Source organism: Drosophila navojoa, chromosome 2 (assembly GCF_054131105.1).
Source record: "Drosophila navojoa isolate 15081-1374.11 chromosome 2, UAZ_NAV_1.0, whole genome shotgun sequence".
Lineage (NCBI taxonomy): Eukaryota > Metazoa > Arthropoda > Insecta > Diptera > Drosophilidae > Drosophila > Drosophila navojoa.
The window spans coordinates 27,915,691-27,932,409 of NC_142890.1; the positions used below are offsets into that span (position 1 = coordinate 27,915,691).

The 16,719-nt window shown below is 40.1% G+C and overlaps 2 protein-coding genes across 2 annotated transcripts; both read left to right on the forward strand.

Annotated features, from left to right (window-relative positions):
- Positions 1-1,904: 1,904 nt before the first annotated feature.
- On the forward strand, positions 1,905-2,963 carry LOC108654545 (uncharacterized). Its single transcript, XM_018106033.3, has one exon. It carries the CDS (start codon positions 2,186-2,188, stop codon positions 2,822-2,824), a length of 639 nt encoding a protein of 212 aa, XP_017961522.1. The 5' UTR covers positions 1,905-2,185; the 3' UTR covers positions 2,825-2,963.
- Positions 2,964-4,466: 1,503 nt separating this feature from the next.
- On the forward strand, positions 4,467-5,081 carry LOC108654497 (uncharacterized). The gene has a single exon (XM_018105905.2). It carries the CDS (start codon positions 4,485-4,487, stop codon positions 5,070-5,072), a length of 588 nt encoding a protein of 195 aa, XP_017961394.2. The 5' UTR covers positions 4,467-4,484; the 3' UTR covers positions 5,073-5,081.
- The last annotated feature ends 11,638 nt before the right edge of the window (positions 5,082-16,719 follow it).

A 16,719-nucleotide genomic window follows, 5' to 3' on the forward strand; every position in this document is an offset into this window, starting at 1 on the left:
ATCCGAATTTTTATTTGGCAATGGAATTGGCGCATTGCCTGAATATATATATATACTTGATTGCCACTAAATATTGCTTAGTTATAACTAGATATAATCATTGTTATGTGAATAATATGTGGCTTAAACATTAAATCTCAGATTGCTGTCTGTATTGTCTTGTTTAAGGCTCCCTTTCTTCCCAGAACATTTAGCAATCGGTTTTCGGTTTACTTGGCATGAATCGAAAGCCCATAACAGGCTGCCATTTCTCAATTGTTTGTTTGTTATTGAGTAAACATAGTTGCATGTCTGCGGCAGTCCAACTCCACCTTTGCCTAATAGCTCATGTGATTCACTCATAGCAGACAGAATTTTAAGCTTGGTGGCTGGCCCATCGAATCAATGGAGCACATGAGCCAAGCACAACATTCCTCAAGTAAGCCTTTAAATGCTTTTATTAAATAATCTCCTTATGGCTGCTCGATACATGTACGTTCCTATGTGTGTGTGTATATGTATTTGTGTGCTGCTCAAGCAGCGAACATTCAGGAGGACTTGTCCGGCATTTCAGCTTCTGTTTCGTTTATTTAATAAATAGCCGACTTTATTCGCAGTCCGTAGTGTCAGTCCGATTCTAAGCTGTCTCTGCAGGAATGCATTTACCGTCGTTCACTTGAACGTCATCTATTTTTATGCGCCATCCTTTTGCCTTTATAGAACTTTCCATTCCATTCTAGCTGCTCTTTAATCTCGGAACTGGGAGCTCGAGGCTTGGAGCATGGAGTGCTGCGCCCATTCCCACGCCCATTCCCAGTTTCCAATTCCAGTCCCCTTGCCTTGTGGCGCATTTCCTTTGCAGTGCTTGGATGCAACAGCAATTCACTTAACTTACTCAAGTCGTTGTCGGCATAACTTCCTCACCTCTCTCTCCCTCCCTCTCGCTCTCTCTGTCACCTTCGCCACTCTCCTGCTGCCCAGCGATGCTCAAAAAGAAAGAAAAAGAGTGGAATCAGAGAGCTTAAATCCAAGCAGGATAGTCATCCCACACGCTGAGCTCGGCGCTTAGTGTTTTAATGCCAATGCGAACACACATTTTATACAATTTCTCTTATGTACGAGGAGAGTGTATACATTTCGAAATCCTTTGGTTCATGCATTTGTACGCTTTATTTAACCATGGAGAGCGGATTGCCAGTGGATCGGGCGTAATTGTGTGGGCTGAGTTACTGTCAACTCTAATAAGGGTCGCAATGCAAAGCAAAATAAAAGAAAAACTAAAATAGAAACTATTTACAGCTGGCATATGAGACTGCAAATCTATGCCAATGATGCGAAAATGTCTGCAAACTCACAGCAAAAATAAAAAAAAACGGATTACAGGCGAGCCTCTTGAGACAGTCAGTCTCAAAACTTTTCGCAGTGCAATAGATTTTGTTTGCTTGAAGTAGAGCAAACTTCTGCACCGAGTACTTAATGCCTGAATAGCTCTTAGCTATTTAATATCATTGTCTGCCGTGAACGCATTGCTGATTTATTGATTGATTGATGACAAATAAACGACCTAAATACGAGGAATTATTATATATGTATGTATGACTTTCCAATTATCTGTAATTATAAATTTAAAATCTAATAATTTAACTAATTTCTGTTTGAAATATGACTATAATTTGTATTGAAATAGTTGCCATTACAAATTCATTACATATTATTTTGATATTATTTGATACGTTCAGCTTGACACTTCATTTAAGAGAAAGACCAATTGCTTAAATATCTACAAACATTGACTGAATATTTTCTAATCCTAAAAATTCAATTGCATTTAAATACATTTAGCCCAAATAATAAATCGATATATTAAACATACACAAAAGAATGGAAATACTTTCGTCTTTCGCACTTTAAGCTACCTGTTATGGAAATCGTTTAGCACATGCAATGCTAACTCTTTTATAATAGCCCAAAAGCCCTTTGTAGCTGCTTTATGGGCTTTAGTGAAATTGCTTATAAGTAGACCAACAGCGAGCCAGTTAAACGACTTACAATTTCTCAAGTAGTTGCTAATTGAACTGATTTGACTGCTTGTCGCCTCGCCTCTGTCACTTTACATAGAAAGTGAGTGTTTGGTGCGAGAATTCTCGGACTCTGCTGCCGGCTCAGTTGTTCTTTGGATCTTCAGACGTAAAGAGACTTTGCTGCCATGCTGAGAGCATTTGCCGTTTTCTACTTGACAGGCGTGGCACTGGCTAGCAGCAGCAGCAGGAGCAGCCGTCCCGTTGATCATCTACAGCGGCTCAGCAGATCTCTGCTCTTTCCCGCAACCGCCCCAACGCGTGTGCAATTCATTGGCGGCATTGGCATCCCAGTGGAGGACTTACCCTTTGAGTCGGTTACCTCGGGCTATGTGCTGAAGACGGAATACTTTCTGCCCACCACTGCCGAGGAGATCACCAGAGTTTACTTCAAGCCGCAGCCCATAACAGGCAGAGAGCAAGAGGCTCACATGGAAGACACATCCGGCATGGGCTCCATGTATCGCTGGGTCATCTATCGAGGCATCGAAACGGTTTTGGAGAACATAAAGTTACCTGGACGCAGCTGCCTCCTGCGCGTCATTTGCGAACATGCTGCGCTGCCCTTGACCCACGAGAGTGGATTACTGGGTGAGCTGCTGCACATAGTGCTGACTCCATCGAGCTCCTCGGACCACTATGCCGTGCACTCCGATCGGGAGTACTTGGTTGCGGAACGCTTTGGCAAGCGTGGCGGCAACTGCGAATCTGCCTATGGACATAAATGCCCGAGCTCTCCCATGGGACTGATTACGATATTATTCTGAGTTATGAGCACCATAAGAAGATTGTGATAAATTTTTTTTTTTTAATAAAATTGTATTTAATTAAGGCTATCAGTTGCTACCGACTGCATAATATCCATTCTCGGTGCGAAAACAGTGAAATCATTTAATTAGGACCCTCAAGCGAGAACATATACACATATTTATATTTATAAGAATATATATATATATTTTTTTTTAAGTCATTAGATAGATTTATTAGTTAAATTTTGAGCTACTGTGAAAATATGTAAAGAAAAGTTATTCCCGACTTTCCACCAAAATGAAATAAAGTGTATTAGATTTGTGTAATGACCCTATTGCTGTCCATCGTCCTTATGAATTTCGTCGCTATTAACGCTAGAAATATTAAATTATTGAAATATAACAACTCAAACTAATAGTATAATTGCTGATATGTCTACACCGATTGGAGTCGTGGTAAATTTTGTACAATTTCTGTTCTACAATTCAATGTTGAAATTCGAGGCATGAGCTAATGTGGACATATTAATAATATGGACACAAAATCAGGATCTATAAAAAAAAATCACTTTTCGTTTCCATTTTTTCTTGATCACCTTGAGTTGAACTATTCGCGTGACGTTCTTCGAACCAACATCGTTTATGAAGCGATCCGATTGGCGATCGCAAATAACTTTCTTCTCCACTATTAAAAGACTATCACGGAATTGTGCTTCTTCTCTACTTAAGTACGGAATTTTCATGTTTACAAACAATACGTATACAATACATACACAATACATGCACAACACACACCAATACATACACAACATACACACCAAACAGGAAGGGAACGCAAATTCTGCAATACATTGAGCATTGTCGATGCTAGAGACTAGAAAGGGGAAAAAAGACTTGAATTTGATACCCCTTTAAATACCCCGTAATCATCACAGTTTTGGACATTGTCACAATTATGTTTCCCTAGACTAACCTAATATATCCTCAATAAGGGCGTGGCAAGCAGCAAGGCAACACGGCCTGTAGAGCCCAACTGCAAGGTATTTGAATCATATTGGTGTTAGCCAAAAACTATTCAGCTATGAAGTGCCACCGCATGCCGACACTAGAATTACATTATATGAAATGAGAGCACAGCCACGATTGATGCGACTCCTACTGATATACATTTATAGAAATCGGGAACAGAGTATCACGCAGTTGATAGCATAAAACTGCAAAGCTCTTACTTGTTTTTGCAACCTCGCAGGGAAACTAGTATTTATACTCTCCAGGTCGAGGCTATGTCTATTTATATGAATGACATATTGATAGAAGTAGAAGAACTCATGAACTGTTATTTATATTTTATTGTGTCTTATGCACACAATTCAAATTGAAAACTTTTAACAGCTGTGCGAGGTTGATGCTATGCTAATATTAGCTTAGAACTTTTCATGTGGGCTCATTACCATAAACAAACAGTGATTTTTAACATCTCTTGCCGTAGTCATTTATTTAATTTCTTCTTATCACAACAACAATTTCTCAATATCAGCTACGAAAATTTTCACACTTTAGAAACCGGCTCTTGTTAGTATCCAACATTAAAAGAAGTTTGTGTAAGTGCATTTACTGATCAGAGATGAAAAGAATTAAAGTGATGTGGCTCAGCGTTCAGTTGTGAACGTGATCTTCAATGGGCTCAATCATGCAGCAAACACTTGTGTTCATATCTCTAGCTGTTCTGGGCAGTGGTACAATGATCTATCCAAAGATAGCGCCCACACCCGTTACGTTTATCTGTGCCATTGGCATTCCCGTCGGCGATCTGCCCTTCGAGACCGTCGTCTCTGGCTACGCGCTGAGGATGCAGTACTTCCTGCCCAACAATGCGTCAGAAGTAACGAGCATCTATCTGAGGCCCCAGCCGATTACGGACAGAGGCAACAGCAGGAGTGATGACCAATTGGGCTCAATATATCGATGGATATTATATAATGGCATTGAGATGATTCTTGAAAAGACGAATCTGTCTGGGCACAGCTGCCTGCTGCGATTGATCTGCGAGCACGCGGCGTCGCCTTTAAGCCATGAGAGTGGCCTTCTGGGCGAGGTACTGCACATCATTCTGACACCCTCGCGATCAAAGGATCACCTGAGTAGGCGCAAGGATCACAGCTATCTGGCAGCAGAGCGCTTGGGCAGGCGTGGAGGCAACTGCGAGGCTGTCTTTGGGCTGAAATGTAAAAGATCGCCCCTAGACTTAATTAGTGTGTTATTGTAAGAATTTTAATTTTAAATAAAAAAAATCAACATTTTTATGAAAGGAAAAAATTTCAATTCAATGCAATATTTAAATATGATTCAATCATTATTTCATTATTAATTATCACAGTTTTCAAAAAATCTATTCCAATTCACTTTTGACTGATAAACGACATATATCTAATGCAATCGATGCTGTTTCGGTATCACGTGGGCAAAGGTGTGATAATTACAAAGTTGATAAACATTTTAATTAGTTTTCGTACGGCCTGTGATTCGCATAGCAAGCAGCATCAACTGTAATTACGCATGCAAGCGATTTCAAGCACACACGACGTATGCGTAATATGCGTGCGATTGAATGCTGTGCGGTGAGTGTGTGTGTGTGTGTGTGGGTGCGGAGTTGTGCATGTCAGAGCTGTATATTACACTTAAATTTAAATAGTAAATACAATTTATATGAATTATGTGCCGCCTACATGCATTTAATACAAATTCATTTGGACGCCTTCCTCATTAGGTCGACATTCAGAGCACGTACGTATCAGCCAGCGCCGCCCACTGGCATGTCCTCATCGTAATGGGCTTAAATACTTTGGCACGCAATCGGCTTGTCCATGTGCATGTCCATGTCCAGAGCGCACACAGCCGTAAAATAATTACACACACATTGAATAAAACGCGACATGAAACAGAAACAAATCAACCTCCCCTTGGCCTTAACTCGCTTCTATGCCTATCGGCTCGTGGGGGGGCGGTTAGTGGGCGCTGCTTGGGCCGGAGGCGTGGCTGGGCTAACTCACACCGTTTGCTTTTGGCATTTCAATGCCGTTCGACCAAATGGATTTAATATTAATTAGCTGGCTGACAACGCAAGCGGCAAACCAATTGAGTAAAGTCCCTTTGTAAGGCATTGCGCATACGCTCTGTGGCCCCGGGCGACCCCGGGCACACAGTATATTAAATCAAAATATTGCCTGGTAAACATGGAGCACAGCTTCATTTGTGGCGGTCTCAAACATATTGTGCTTATCCCAAAAACAAACATCCTTTCAATATTTTTGTAAACTTTCTGCTACATCAAAACAAAAAGAAAATCATATGATAATTGAATTCAAGCAATAGCAGCAGCTAGAATAAAGCTTGTGCAGCAGTTGGGAGCTCTTCCGGCTCGGTTTGCCAGCTGTAGCCACTCGTCTTCAATTCAGTCCTATCCTGAGGGCACTCAAAACAAGCCAAGGGGTAAACTTGTTTGCTTAATTATTTAGCCAAATGCAAATGAATTTCTGTCTGCCTTTGTGACCCATGTGAGCACCGGCTCTCGAGTGCTGCACACTGAAATTCAAGTTAGTTTTTAATCAAATTAGGCGAGAACAATGCCAACAATTAACTGATGAAGATCTAATGCTCTCTTAGCCAGTCGAAATTAGGCTTTTCTTTACAATATACAAGTTTATATATCTTAAATAACCTTTTACAAAAATGTAATTATTTTGATTGGAAAATACGTAAAAGAAGCTTACTATCTTGAGTTTATGGATTTGTTTTATAAAATGGTGCAAGGAAGTTCAGCATACGAGTTAAAATATAGAACACCTTAGACTACATAATAAAATGAGTTATTATTGATCAATTTTAAGAGAGAGAGTCAGCTTTAACTTTACTGATATATTTTGGAGATTTTTCCCCGAAACATTTAGAAGACATAAGTAGAATAATTGATAAATCAGACAACAGATACACTAAGTTGGCTATTAAATTTGTAGTTCTTTTTTATAAAACTGTACGTTCGTAATATGATTGGGCATATTCTTTTTGGCCTATTTTGAAAGAGAATTAAATATGCATTGCTACAGATCATCTGAGATAAATAAAGTAGATTTTTTAATTTTTCGAGCTTTGAAATTTGAAATAGATTATTCTAAGTTCTAAAAGTCAGGCGACATCTGATTTTGTATCATCCCCAATTGTCCTTGATATAAACATATAATGATATATTCAAGATCGTTAGCCTGATAAATCTTTATTCTAGTCTTATATCTGATATATAATAGTATTCCCAATTTGTTAGAGCTCTACTAGACTAATCAATAGTATTTCATAGAAAGAAGCTTCGAAAACGTTTCTCTGACTGCTTGAATTCATAAACCAACCAGTCTTCAGTTCGTGATCGAGTATAAAATTTATTATGTAAAAAATACTTTCTCTTCAAATATAAATTTAAATTTACGTTTATTTCGAGCTCTAGCACCAAAATGTTGTGCTTAACTAACCTAACTGACAAGTCTGCGGCAGTGTAGCCTCACGTTTTAAATATGCCAACTCTGCCAAAATAGCTGACTGTGCTGAAAATCCTTTTACACTAACAAATTTTTTTGTTGGTCTGTCAGAGAGAGGACAGTGCGACGGTGTGTGTGTGTGAGAGAGTGTTTGTGTGTGTGTGTTTGTTGTCTGTCAAAGATTTGCAATTTTGTAGTGTGAAATTTATGGGCAGACGTTAAAGATAAACATGCTGTCATTGATTAACGAGTCCTTGTCGAGCATTGCCGGCCATGGCTTGCAGGAATAACCGCACAGCAGCCACTATGTGAAGTTCAGGTTGTGTGTTTTTTTGGTGTCGGACGATATTTTGGAAAATATTTTGAGTGGAAATGATTGTGCCGAAAACTTAAAAGATAAAACCCTGGCAAAACGGAAGCGCACATAAATCAGTTAGTAAATGTGACTTCCTACTTTTGTCGAATACTTGACGCGCAACAGGGAGGCGGACACAGGACGACGCGTCGGTCCTGTTCTGTTCTGTCCTCTGCTGGGTTGGCCTAGTCTGACCTAAGTGCTGCATGAGCGCAAAAGGTAAAAAGGACCAAAGTCCAATTGCAGCCAGTCGGGGGACTCTTGCTGTGCAGGAGACTGTGGCTTGGCTTAGCAGCACAGGAATGAAGAGGAGGAGACAAATCGCAGGATGCCGAACACAGGAGGCAGGACGTAGGACTCTGAAGGAGTGCGCATAGATTGGCAACATTTGATGGCAAAAGTTACGTTCGCATTTATCTTTCGTGCAAGTGTCACTTGTGAGTTCCTTGAACCACAGCCAAAACGACTAGTGCCGGAGATAAGGCGTAAGAGAGCAAAGGGCGCGGGGACAACAGCAGCAACAACAACAACACCGCAACCAGCACGTACCACTCCAGCAACAACAACTATTGCTGGCAGCTACAAAGTGGCCAAGATTCAATGTTAAATATTGTGGCACAACCTTTAAAATTGACTTTAAAACTTGACATTGACAAATGAGCTGACGCAGTGTCGGCCTCAACAGTGGCACAGCCCCGGAACTGGAACAGGAACACGCACTATACGACGGCGCAATCAATAAACAATTGCCGTACTCAAAATGCAGAAGCTTAATTGTTGTTAATTAAGCACTCAGCAGTCGAGCTTAAATGCTCGATAAAAGCCACCGAATAGTGCAGTAGCTCCCTCCGGCCCTTATCGATGGGCGTAATTAAATCGTTGCGGTTCCTTTTGCCATTCTGCAAATGGCCCATAAATGCCGCACTCAATCATTTGGAATTTTCTTAATGAATATGAGAAGGTTATTCTTGCGTTAGAAACGGGCTTTCTCCCTGTATGCAATCCACATATATGTAATCATTTATTAATCACTAAATTAAATTATTTTAAACAGGTATTCATCAAAAATTCAGATTAACAAAATAAATTGCATGATAACATGGTAGTTTGACCTTAATGATTGATGAATAATCTCTCACCGCTCAAACTATATAAACTTGATATATGTATGTATATATATTTATATATGTATTCCTTTTATTCGAATCAATACAGTACAATACAATACAATACCATTCTTAGTTGCGAGCCAATGGTGGATAATATCATGCTCTCAATATGCGTAGGTATTCCGAATTCTACTTTTCAACTATCATAGTTTCGAAAATACCGGTAAATATATTTTTTTATTTTCAATTAAATAAAACAATTTCATTTTTCTACTTTATAAATTTAACTGTGTACATTTTAAAATTGTTTAATGCTCAATAAAAATGCATTTTTATTTTTTTTTTTTTTAACAAATTTAAATATTATTTTGTCCATTTTATATAGAATACAAAATAAACTCATGTGCGATAAAAATGTCACACTGAATACTCGCTAATATTGATAGCTATCGATTATTTATCGATTCACACTTTGGCTCTACCCACTTCGTGCCCTCATGCGACGCTTCGTAGCCAAACTACCGCAATTGATTCACCTGCTGCGTCGTTAATTTCCGCTGCTTCAGTCGCAGCCCGCGGCAGTCGTTGTTAAGTTTTCTTCCGTTCTTGCCAATTTGCATGCATGACATGGTAATTCCCAGTCGCAGATCCCGCCCGCAGACTCAGCCCGGCCCCACTGGGTAATTGTGTTGCATCGATGTAATGACAAAATGTTACAACCTGAACGCAGCGTTTGCCATTTGCGCGGTGCGTTGACAAATTGGCTGTCGCTACCGCTGCCGTTGCCGCTGCCGCAGCTGTTATTGTTGGTCTACCTGGCGTGTGTTTGGCGTGTGTTTGGTGTGTGTGCGTAAGTGGGCGTGCCTGTGGTAGAGTGGGCGTTTTGAAGTTCATGCTTATGTTGCCACCTACCCGCGCCAATACAAACACACAGATTTGAATGGCTTTTGTGTGCTTTGATTTATGTGGCTTTAAATAATTTACAATCAAGCATTTGACAGGATTGCCAACTCCTTGTAGACGCGTATCTAGGCTTGTCAGCTTAGCGTGAGTTATGGCTCTGTATTTCATGCAGCTCAGATTATCCGAAAACCCGTAACTATAAACTAGACGTCGTTCAATTTGGCTGCATATCAGATTGATCAGCAAAATATCTAATATAATAAATATATTGTAAATCAGATATATTATTATATATTATATTTGAATTCTATATTCAGTTACTTAAGCTTAAATTGATGACAACTAGCTGAGTTCAATGAAGCTGACGCCGTTTCCAGTCTAATTAACTTTGCAGTTTCTTAGTTAACGCACCTGCGCATTGTCTCTGCTGATTATCATAATAAAGCGACAGACAGCAGCATCAGCAGGAGTCAGCGCTGTAAATGAGACATTGCTCTACTGTGTTGCGACATTACGTGATGGCAACACGTCGTATGCGCAATATTAATTATTCAATGCGTGGCGTGCAGTTAGGCAAAGCAAAGGGAAACTTTTACTGCTTTCCCTTCCTCTCTCTCTCTCTCTCTTTCTCTTTCTCTATCTGTTACTGCCTCCATCTCAACTCTGGCCTGTGCTTTGAATTTAAAGTTGAATCTTGAGACAAACACGCGATGCGGCAATAAACGTGCAATTTTCTCAAAATTACAAAAATGTGAGCAAACATTTTATTTGCGCTTTTAACTTTGTTGCCAGTTGCCATTATGCCAGTCGCCTGGTATAAATCTTTTTGCGATTCCTACAGCCAGCTGCTTGGGCTCTTATTTTCATTTCATTTTGTTTGCTTTTCTTGCACATACACACATATATACGTATGTGTATGTATGTGTGTGTATATATATGCCTCTTTTTTGGGCGCTTCTTTATTTCTGCGTGTTGCAGTGACAAGAATTTGAATAATTTGCCAAATGTGCCAAGTTGAAATGTTAAAATTCGCATCGCCAGCCGGATGTTGGCAAGCGTCGGCCTGCTTCCGGTTTGGAATATAACCGAAACTCACGACTGCCAAATGATTGCAAATGAACGACACTCGTCGCCCCACAAGTCGTGGCGTCCCTTCAGTTGCTGTTGCCCGTTTAGTTTAATGCATCGTTAAAATTATTTAACGCAATTTCGCTAATGTGTGTGTCGCAGCCATAAACAGCAGAGACTGCTAAAAAAAAAGGACAAGGATATTGACAAAGGCTGCGTCTCATTAGAAGTAGAGGCTGCGTCTCAGATGCCTGTCTCTTGGCCAGTAATTTTTCGAGCATGCGTTTTCTTTTGTGTCAGCACAAGTAGTTGACAGCAGCAACAGTTGCTGTTGTTCATTGAGATGATGTTGCTGTTGCTGCTGCTCCTGATTGCCATTGATGACTATGTTACGGCAGCTGCTAGTCTTATTGTTGCTGTTGCTGATGGACGTGCTGTTGTTGCTGCTGATGTAGACAATAACTATTCATATTATTATTGGTGCCTGCTTTGCCTGCTTTTCCGTTATCTCAGGAATTTTTTAATAAAAGGCGCTATGCATTGAGAAAATTAATAAGTAGTGCCATGCACAATGGCGTTTCAGCACGGCATCGGCGACAGCAGCAGAAGCACAATACAAGCAGCAGCAACAATAGCCCAATCAATAACAGCAGCAACACTGGCAGCAGCATGAACAGCAACAACGACATATCCATCAGCAGTTGCAATGGCAGCATCACCATATTTTACAGCGGCAACAGAATCTTCACTCCCAACAACAACTTCAGAAGCAGCAATAAAAACAAACACCAACGCCAACAACAACAGGAGCAACAACATATCCAACATTTAATCCTTAAGCAGCAGCAGAAACGGCAGCAGCAGCAACAATGCGAGCAACAGTGATAGAAATTTTAATGAGGAGAGCAACAACAACAACATTTTTATCTCTATCGAATTCGGCAGTTGCTGTCGAGCAACAACAGTTTCCATCAGTAACAACAACAACAACATTACAGACATTAAACTTTATCTACAGCCGCAGCAACAACAACTGCAATAGCTATTTTTGTTGCTTAACAATGGAAACAACAACAACAACAATACCAATATACACTGAATCAGCGACAACAGCAGCAACAACAACAATAGCTGTAGTAGTAACAGCGACAACAACAGCTCCTTCATCAACAACAGCTGAAGCAAAACGAACAACTCTTTCTCGCTCTCTTGCTCTCTCCCCACCAGGAACTGTCAAGTTTGCTGCTTAGGGGCGTTGGCCACGCCCCCAAGCGTAACTGCTGCGTGACTCGAACGTTGCACACTGGAATTTTAAAATACCGGAGCATTCGGTGCGTGGAATACTTTCAGCCATCGGCACAACTATTCCGCAGCACATCCAAAGGAAATTTCCACCCATGGGACAAAGGGGCGGGTAGGCGTGGTGGCCTTACACCCGCATAGCAATGGATAAGCAATTAGTTGAGTAGTCGACTGTCTGATGACACGAACTGAAAATTGTCTAGGTAAAAATCATATAGCACAATGGCATTCGAATACGTGGAATTGCAGCAATTGCAGCAATTGCAAGGCAAAACTCATAAATGCTAGCAACTACAGTGATCACTCGGCAACGAGGACAAGAGAGCTCTCCTATTGCCTGTACAAATTCATTTAAGAGCTTTATGTAGCTATCAAGCTATCCCTGCCTTCAACTTTATACAAATCTATGTGGAACTTAATTGATCTATTTTATTTTTAGGTGAATGGGACGGGATTGAATTTCCCTCAGGGAAGCTGCTCTGCCAACAGATACTTGTTATTCTCAAGGGCACCGAAATTGCTTTTTACATATCATTAGCAATATTAGCATTTAAGAAACATAAACAGGGTCAACACTTTTGAGTGTTGTGCGAAATACGCCCAAAACAACAGGCCATAACGAAATCAATTTGCCGGCACAAATATTTGGTAGCCCTAATACGAGCCCCAAAAATGGTCTAATTATGTGTGGTCATATGCGGGTCAGTTGCCCAATTCAAAGGCAAATATGTAAAGTCTTGCGAACGACCCACCCAAGCCCATGCGCCCAAAAAAAAAAGGTACACACGTGTGTACCTGTGTATATGTGAGTGTACAAGTGCGTGTATATGTGGACTGTGTGAATAAGTAAACTAACTTTGTTAGCTGCTCGTTCATGTAGTTCTACTGCTGATGTAAATTCACTTAGTTGCCACCAGTTGAACTAAGCTCAACTCTAATAGACTCGTCACAAAGGTCTGTAGCCAAGTGCACCACATTCCTAGATGGATCCTACAAGGGATGAGCTTAAAGAGCTCAACTCAAAAAATCCATGATTTATATACAGTAGAATCCGATTATAAAGATGCTCAAGTGCCCATAAGTTTGTCTGGGGACTAGAATTTCGTCGAAATAGCCGTATGGACGCTATAAGCGGAGTCGTTATAATCGGATTCCATTCTATTCGAGTCGTCTATACGGAAGAGTGAGAAGAAAATTTTGTTCATACAAATATAAATTGACGTTTGCTTAGAGGTTTACAAAATTAGTGATTATTTGTAATAGATCCCATATAAAGCATATCTACATTCGAAATCGTAGGACTCAAAATAAAAGTATAAATCAACAAAATGGAGACAAGGGCACACAAATAAAATGACAAGGCTAATCCGAAAAGGCAGAAAAGGGTTATCTTCCAACAATAGAGGAGGCACACACACATACACGTATTAAGAACAGCTGTGTCCACGTAAGCCACTTATACAAGGACGAGCAGAGGGCCTGGAGCCTGGAGCCCTGGCTGCTGCTCAAATTGGTTGGGTCCGTGTTTAATTGAGTTTGAAATAGGTGCCAGTTATTTTGGTCAATTTTTTGGGAACTATTCTGCCAGGGATACGCCGACGCATGAAATTGGCTTACTTTTAAGTGCTGTTGTGCGAGCGCGTGTGTGTGTGTGTAATCCCGCTAACACTAAGTGGATTTCCGCCTAACTGCATACGCACCTTTTTTGTACAAGTTAATTAGCCTAACGCGCTGTGCCCTTTGCGGCTTAGGTTGGAGCTGAACAATTCGTTGACTTTCAAATAAATTTGATTTTAATTTAGCAACAGAACATGCTGAATATGATGTCGAGAGTGCTCCGATTGAGATTTTTAAATTCAAACCCACTTGGCATTGTAATATGCCAATTTATGTGCGCTCCTCCCGCAACCCTTTTGCCAAATTCATTTATTTCAATTGTTGTTGAAGCCCCAAAAGCTGGATAGAGCACAAAAAAAAAAAAAAAAAACGAAAAAATTCCGTTGTCTACTATACGGCGTAATAAGCAGTTTTTATGCAGCGCACATTGTGCGACGGGCGTTTTTATTATTTCCGGCCGCATTCCAATTGCCAGATGACAGTGGGATCAAAGTTCCAATTGATTAAAACATATTTAATCGATTTTATGGAAAAATGCCTTAGCTTCGTACAAATAAAAAACGAAAGTAATTTATTTTATTGAATTAGTCTTTTCAGTTCACCCATTAGAAACAAGTCGGTGCCGACCCACTGTGCGCGGCTGCCTTTTACCAGCGGGGGCGGATGCGACGTCAATGGGCGTGTCGGGTACGCGTATTTGCCGACTTTTCAAACGGCGCAAACTTTTTGTCTACATTCGTTTCATTTTATAACCCCGCAACCGAATAAAACAAAACAAAAGTTTTTCAACTTTTTGGATTGTGGGCCTTTTCCTGCCTCGCGTTTTGTTTAGCATCTGACTGCGAACAGTGCGCGAGTCTGTCTCTTGACTTATTTTTATGACTGTCTGTCGATCTGCACCCTAAACAGTATGCCGCCCAACCCCAACCCCAACCTACCCATCCACCCCATCCTGGCAGCTGGCGTCCAAATTACTTACAAAGTACTTATTTGCCTATTTGAAAAGCCATTCGCATAAATGCCAACAGCAATACAAGGATGGGAATTAGCTTAAAGTCCATGAAGGATAAGTGAAGGAGAAAGCAGGACAGAGAGGGAGACGGTGAAGTCTTTCTTAAGAAATGTAATAAAATTAGTTCAAAAGTGCAGCTGTATAAACAACTACCTGATAAACGTAATGTTAGACGGTTTTAGAACGATAGAGCGTGGCTAGAGTGAGGTGTCGACGACTGTGTAATACTCGCTTCCACTTCAAAAGTAGCCAAAATACCATCAAGCTTTTTTTAATTTAAATAATTTTTTATTTTATATTTAGAAATCTTATTTTTTCAAATAATTTATCTATTTTCATTAATTTTATTTTTATTAAATTTGTTGGGAATTTTTGTTCAAATTTTATTTACTCAACTGAAGCAGATATTTTGTTTATTCCATAATCTACACGTCAGTCGGCATGGCCTACTTGTATTTGTATTTTTTATTTGATTCATATGTCAATATCTTTTAATAAATTATATTGCATAGACATACATTGGCATACATTACTTTTGCAAACTAATACACTCTTTGGTCGATTTTAAGAGATATGTAGATTGAAGAGCACCCACAGCCCTTTTGCACATAATCTCGTCAGCATTTGCCGCGAGCCAGCCTCAATCTCAGTCCCACTCACTGCCTCTGTCCCAGTCTCTGTCGCGAATTGAGCCACTCGAAGCTGCGGACACCGGAATTTGCATAAAATGTTGCAGTGGCGCTGCCCCGCCCACATTTTGGGGCAATCGCCAGGCCATTTCCACGCGCTGCCTCCCCCTAACTTGGCATTTTTTTATTAAATTTTATTATTATGTTTTGCATAATTTTGAAAACACTTTTCCCATTTTTATGTCTGCCTCATTTTCATTTTCATTTTTGTTTTTTTACTTTTTGCTGATTCTGTCAGAAATGGGACGCAAAACATAAACAACTGAAATTATGTAAAAGCGTTTTTAAGAACAGAATGATGTTGTGTTGGCTTTTAAATGAATTTGACTTGCGTTAACATTGCCCGCTCTAAACTAAAGCAATTTCCAAACCTTAATTACAGCAACTCTTTAGCCTTAACGCAGAGTTCCTAAGCTCCAGGTGATTGTATAATTAACCGAAAACAAAGCAATTTCCTCACTCAACCCCATGTCAATGTGTGCATGTGTTTGTGTGGCCTAATGAGGAGAACGTGAAGTTTCATTAGGTATATAATAAATAAGTAGCAAGTCAAATAAAACACAGGCCAGAGCAGCAGCAGAAGCAGGGTCAGGACCCAAAGATGAAAGTGGTGCCCGGGAGAAATACGCAACGAATTGAATCAAATGCTAAACAGACACGCAGGCATATTAAAATTTAGACACGTACACATTTTATTGCATGTATTTCAACGCTCTGGGTGTATCACACTCACGCAAATACACACACACCCACACACACACACACACACACACACACACAGAGAGTTGACACAGACTGCGCAACATCAAAATCTGCTGCAGCACAAGGCAGTCAACTACAATAAGAATGAGTATAGCAACAACAAGAGCCACATAAACCTAACCCAACAAACAACAGCAACAACTATAACAAATAAAACAGCTCTGCAAGGTTAAGCACGACTGGGATATACCCTATTATCAAATATATGTACATATTTTGAATTTATATTTCAGAAAGAATTTTCATTGCATACACAAATTCATAGTGAAACACTTCTATACTCAAACCCAACATGCCCCATTTCAGTTCAACTTAGGGTATTACAACAATAACAATTGCCAAGTGCTGGTTAATGTTGTTGCCAGTTGGCAGGACCGCCGCCTGTCTGCGACTGTATTCAAATCCTTTGTTGTCCTGACATTCGCCATCTGCTGATAGCAAATTGCTTTTGCGACAGTGCCCGCCAGCTGTATGCATACCGCACATTCGGCTCCAATAATAGTGTGCGCCTCAAGCGCTCACATTATTTATAAGTACTGGAACAAATATGTGTATAGAAAAACAAGCATA